Source organism: Lampetra fluviatilis, chromosome 43 (genome assembly GCF_964198595.1).
Source record: "Lampetra fluviatilis chromosome 43, kcLamFluv1.1, whole genome shotgun sequence".
NCBI lineage: Eukaryota > Metazoa > Chordata > Hyperoartia > Petromyzontiformes > Petromyzontidae > Lampetra > Lampetra fluviatilis.
This window is the reverse complement of record NC_136317.1, coordinates 2182492-2188603: the sequence shown is the minus strand read 5'-3', so window position 1 is coordinate 2188603 and position 6112 is coordinate 2182492. Positions and strand designations below refer to the sequence as shown.

Sequence of the window (6112 nt, the reverse complement as noted above, 5' to 3'; positions counted from 1 at the left end):
AAGCAACATTCCTAGGGCTTCACAATTCCCAGATGCCTTGGCCCAAGACATTTCCACAATCTTCCAAGCGCTTGTCAATGACGAAAAGCTCCAAAAAGTGTAAACCCACATCCCCGACCACCTTAAGTCAATGACGGATTAAACATTAAAATGTACACAGACCTTCCCGTCTGGTATTGTGGCAATGAGAAGACATACATCATCAAAACAGGGCATTTCCATTTTTATAAAATGTTTAAAAACATGCTAGAAGGACAATCAAGTATCAATATTTATTGAATCATATAAAAGTTTTTTTTTTACAAAGCAAATGCAAAGTACAAGTGCTTACAAATAACAAATTTTCTCTCAAAAATATCAAGTTTTCCTTAAAAAATAATGTACAAATGTTCAGAAACGGCTTTCAACTGTACATACCACAACATATCTCACAACCGCAGTAAGAGGCAGAAAAACAATATTCACTCACAATACATTTTACATTTCAAATTTTTATATATATAATATTGTTTACATTACACAACTTACCAAAACCACCTCTCATGAGTACATTACAGCCAAAAAAAACATGGCTCAGGCACAAACAAAAATTATGGCCAGAAAAAAGAAAATAATGTGTAAAAAATTTGAGCGTGTGTCCGAAAAAAAAAATCCATACTCAAATCAAAAACAGCTGAACCTATTTGATGTCACTGGCTGGATCAGCAGTTGAGCAATGGTTGGGGAATATCAAGTTGAGGCCTGGGTCCGTTTTTGGAAGGAGATCGACAGGAACTGCTTCGCCAGATGGTTACCTTTCTAAATCACAACGTATCGGACGACTGAAGGGGGTTCCGAGGGAGAAACCCAGCGACGGTTGCACTGGGAGAACAGAGACAGTGTTTTGTCTGGAGCTAAGTAGGTGGGGAAGTGGCTGTCCAGGGACAAACCTTGGAGAGAAGATTATTTTAAGAAAGAAAAAAGAAAAAACGTGGGCTGCGATGCAGTCAGGAAATGTGCAGGGCTACGCATCGAGAAACATAAACAGTGTTTAACATTCGTGACGGCTGATTGACCAAAGCAGCACTTTTTAATTTGTGCAAAATTTGTGTATTTTTTAATTTCATTTCTATCTTTTTAAAAGGAAATAAATAAGAGGGCACAAAAGACAGCAACACCGAGTGCTGTACCCGGCCCTCAATGTCCTTTACACAGACATGGGGCCCACCACTCCCCTCCTCCACGTTTAATTGCAGGCCCCACCACCAGATTTCCACCGAGACTCCCGGATGCCACCATCTCTTCCAAGCAGTATGGATACGGTCAAAGATTCACCCCGACCCACCCAGCCACAAGCCCTTCCATCTATCATCTTGATCACAGACTGCCACGTCAATTCACTGCCATTTGTGCAGTTCTCCCTGTCCCACTCTGTAGCTCGCCGACAAACCTTTCCCCTCTGCACCCCCTTTGGTTGCAGAGCCTCGTTCCTTGCATGGCGGACGAACCCCTCGGCTCTCCTGGCTTGCGCACCATTCTCTCCGTGCCATGATGACGGGAGGAAGTTAGCAGCAACCTCGAATTTGTTTTTTACTCACTCCTCAGCGCTCCTGCAAAATTTTGCCTCGGCACGCCGGCCCTTCCGCGCTGCGGGTTTTCCTTCGCGCGTCCGGACCAAGCGCTCACTTTGGCGGCACGGCTCCCAGGCGGTCGTATTTCACACGATTCCAAGCTGCTCTCTCTCTCTCCTTCTCAAGAACTCATCTTTTTGAGGACAAAACAAAAGCCGCGTTTGGGAGGAAGGCGGCGCCGCGCCTTCTCCAGGTTCCGGGCCAGTGCATCTCGGGCGCTGCCATCACCTGCTGTTGACGTGGTTTGGCAACGGGCACGTGGGTTTCGGGATGTCAGTCTTGCCCGTCCGTACGCGCTGCATGGCCTCCTCCAGCTGCTGGATGAGCACGCGCTTCTTGAAGCTGCACGGGGCAACGGTGACACCGAGTGAGCATTTGGCGGCATCAGCAGCAGCGGGCGACGCCATGCAATTTCACCCTTTCCCGTTGCGATGGCGTACGTGTGCGTCATCAGTTATTCTTCCGATTCCATTCCGATGATGCAAGTGTACATCGTGAACACAAAACCGGGAGAAAAACTAAAATATCTTTATCGGTACCGAAGCAACCACAAGGCCGTGCGGGAGGACGTGTGGCACAGTTTGGCGCCAGCTATCAGAGTGTGGTCGTGTCACTACAGTTCTCTGTGGGGAGTACAATGTCTTTAAAAACAACGGCGCTACGCCAGTTCAGAAGACCTTATTGGTCACCCCGTGCCCTTATAAATTTCAACATTCAACCTACAAAATCCCATCACAAGGGAGAAACACAAAAAAATAGACAAAAATATTTTTTTGCCCGTATTGAAATGGCTGTACGCCGTATGGAGTTGAAAATGTAATTTCCCTATAAAATAACATGGTGTCAAACCGTATGGGTTGACAGGGATGCAACTCTCGGTCAAAGGGTAGGGGGAGATAAGCACTCACCGGGATGCCTCCCGTATCACGTTCTGAATGAACATCACTTGCAGATCGGTGCTCCCTCTCACCAGCTCCAGGAGGCTGAAGATGTGCTCGTAATCTGGCCACAACCGACAGCACACCACACAAGCCTCCTGGTTTATTTGACCAAAGTGAGTGGGGTCCCGCGGTGGCGATATGTTAACCACCGCGCCTGGTATGGAAGAGGTTGTGGGTTCGATCCTGACCCTGACGCCTGCATGTTCTCCCCGTGGTCGCGTGGATTTTTCTCCGGGTCCTCCGGTATTTCCCTCCACATTTAGAAACACGCGTTGAGACTATTTGACTGCTATACATTTCCACGCGATAAGCCACTTCGATGAGCTATCATTTGTGGCCAGGTTGCTCCTGAAAAACAGCTATATCACTCAGTGGACCTTACCTGGTAAAAAAAAAAGTTCAGTTAGTAGTTTAGTTTAGAGTCCTTACTGGGCCCTTAAGACAAATTTTTCCAGCAAAATAATTGCCAATTTCCATAAATGAGAGTTTGGCTACCACGTATGAGAACACCTAAATACCCGGAGAAAAGCCACAGACATGTACGAGAGCGGTAAACCTCAAAGCTTAGCAAAATCTATTTTGGGATTCAATTCATGCAACTGCTCTCTTGGTCACCAACAACCACCATTCCACACCAAGTGGCGGTGACGTCACCACGGCGCTTGTGCCAGGCTATGTGCACGTTAAGGCCACGTGAAGTATCGAACGCCCGCTGGCAGGAGGTCACGGGGCTGACCCAGGTTGCCATGGGTCGACAGATTGAGATGACTGCCCGATGCACCACCTGTGCCCCTTACTGTGCCAACTTGATCACCTCACAGCAACACACATGCAATAGCAGGTCACAATTCGTGATGACCTATGCAAATATAAATAGTGATATTCTGATGTAGAACTTCTTTCACGCCGTACGTAGCCACCCATGCTAATCGTGGGTGCTAATCGGAGACACGCGCGTGCCCTTACATAACACGCGACGCTTTTCAACGAAGGTCGAAAGCTTTTCATGTATTAGCACCCTCCCCCTCCTGTCTGTAATTACGGTGGCACCGAGCGGGACCTACTTCGGCCGGGCTTGCGGATCTCCCGCACCACCTTGCCCCAGATCTCGTTGTTGGTCTCCCGCACTTTGGCCGCCTTGATCTCCGTCTTTCCGCCCAAGCCGTCTGTCGCTGTGGCCACGCGGCCTCGCGTCTCTCGCAGGGAGTTTGCGGCGTGGTTCTCGGAGGAGGCAAGGCCCTCATCGCCGCCGCCGCCCTCTTCGTCTTCCTCGTCCTCCTCGTCGGTGGCGAGGCTGGCACCCACGTGGTTTTCCGTTTCGGTGGCGGCGGCGGGAGAAGAGATGGCAGGGGCCGGCAGCAACGGAACCGCTGGCTGGGAGTTGGCGTTGGGCAGGTCGTCGGAGCTGATGTCGACGATTTGATTGTTCAGCTCCGTCCCTGCGAACAGTAAAAGCAGCTCGCAAAAACTCGTACACACATAGCGAGTACATGGATCGCGTAAATACATTCTAACCCGAGCTTGCCGACGAAAGCATTTCATTAGTGGGAGCGAAGCCGACAGGCAGCCGTAAGAGCAAGACATGTTTGCACATTTTAAAAGTCTTCCTTGGTTTGCTTTGTGCTGCCAAGTTTTGGGAGACCCTTTGGTCAATATCTTCAGGCTACAATCGGGTGAGTCTGCAATAGGCACGCGACTTGACGCTATATTTAGTAAATATTGGCTCCTCTTTACAAGAGTTATATACAATAAAAAACAATCATTGTAATAAATCATAAACAAACATCAATCTGTCTATGTAAAATTAAGTGTATTTTAATAAGGCCAAGTGGCACCACAAGTTTGGGTAACAAGCAAATACCACAATGACCCCGGGTTCAAATCCATGATTGGGTTCCTAAATTGTGCGAGTCAATGGTCTCAGCCGAGTCATCAATGACCGCACGACAAAAACCACTACGTAACATTTGGGGGTTTCATTACCTAAATTCCAGCTCTGAGAATTCGACATTTTGATTTGATTGACGCGTGAAGGACACACTTTGCAGGGCATATAAAAGGCGTCCCCCCTGGAATGAAGTCTAATATCATTTAATTCAGAAGTAGTTTAATGATATAGCCCTTTCACAGACCGTTCTCCGACAGGGTGGTTGGGGCTCCTGCGAGCTGCAGGGTTCCACCAAATAGATTTTTACTAAATTCACAATGGCTCCCCATGGCCCTTTCCAGAGGAATGTTTTTGGAGCAGCATTTATAAAGCACAATAACTATGGACCAGTTGAGACTTTCGGAGTCTCATCAGGCCCGTTCAACAAATGCTGCCGTGTTGCCAACATTATGATTGGCAAAAGTCATCTACCAACCTCAATGGGTCCACTCAGCACACACATTACAGTAAAACTAAAAACTCATTATGCGTCATCATGGGAGAAATATACAAAAAAAATCTACGTATTATATAAACACTCATTAACTCGTGTGACCTCAAGTCTGATCTGATTAGAAGTTGCCACATCGGTTGCCCACGAGAGGAGCAGCAGAAATAGGATTTATATATTTAGTTAATATTGGCTCATCGTGACAAGAGTTATTAGGGCCTGCCCCTGTGAGTTACAGAAAATAAAATAAACAATCATTGTAATAAATCAGAAATAGGATTTCTGCTGCTCCTCGAAAGAACCAGAGAGTATAGAAATAGGATTCTTCGAGATTAGGGGAATACTTTTTTTTTACAATAGAAGATGGTGTGAAAAAAATGTTCCGCTGAATATTGGCAGCAACAATTAATTCCCCTGAAATGTCCATGTTTGTCATGGCCTGTTCTAGAACCAAATTACCGAGAATGTGCACAATCCTGTTCGAGCTTAGAAACGAAGCAGGCTTCTGTAGCGGTTACAGGAGGTGGGCAGCCGAGGACACAAACCTCGATTTGTGGACTGTACTTCTATTGCTCCTACGTCAATGCACTCCAACAAACACTGACCAGTGTGGTCAAATAACCCCCGTGATCTGCACCGCGGAGGCAGGCCATCACCCAGCAGCGGAGAGACAAATTGACTGTGTACACGTGTAATGTACAGACATTAATTAGGCCATGATGGTGTACATTGTTGGCCTTGATGCACGTGCGCGTACATTGTACACGCACGCATCGCCACCAGAAGTAAAACTCCGTTTTTAAGAGCGCCATTCACACAAGGCCTCACAGTGCTTTACAACACAATCCCAGTAAAAAACTCTGGCGGAGCGTCTCTCACGGACCGGGGCAAGACGCAAACAAGGCACCCAACTACTGAAAGCTCCATCACCCATTGAACGCAGATTTGTCCTTGGTACCACTCAGGTCTCACGGAGCCAAACATCCAAAGCAGAAGGAGGGGGGAGGACAGAGAGAGCGAGCGAGCGGAGGGGGAAGCAGCCGCGGCCGGGCACACCACCTCGAATGGCCACGGGCTTGATGAGGTTCGGCTGGCTGGGCTGGGCGGGCGTGGCGAGGATGGTGGGCGGCGGTGGCGTCGGCGTGCAGGCGGCGCCGCGTCCCCCCCCCGCCGCCACCCCCCC

General features: G+C 48.2%; 1 protein-coding gene across 1 annotated transcript in view; it reads right to left on the bottom strand.

The window, feature by feature from the left end:
* Nucleotides 1–245: 245 nt before the first annotated feature.
* Nucleotides 246–6112, bottom strand: part of INTS6 (integrator complex subunit 6) — a 28973-nt gene continuing 23106 nt past the window's right edge. Inside the window, 4 exon segments of the mRNA XM_078876113.1 lie at nt 246–1952; nt 2519–2612; nt 3616–3990; nt 5989–6112. Of these exon segments, the coding sequence (XP_078732239.1) occupies nt 1835–1952; nt 2519–2612; nt 3616–3990; nt 5989–6112 (711 nt within the window). The 3' untranslated portion in view covers nt 246–1834.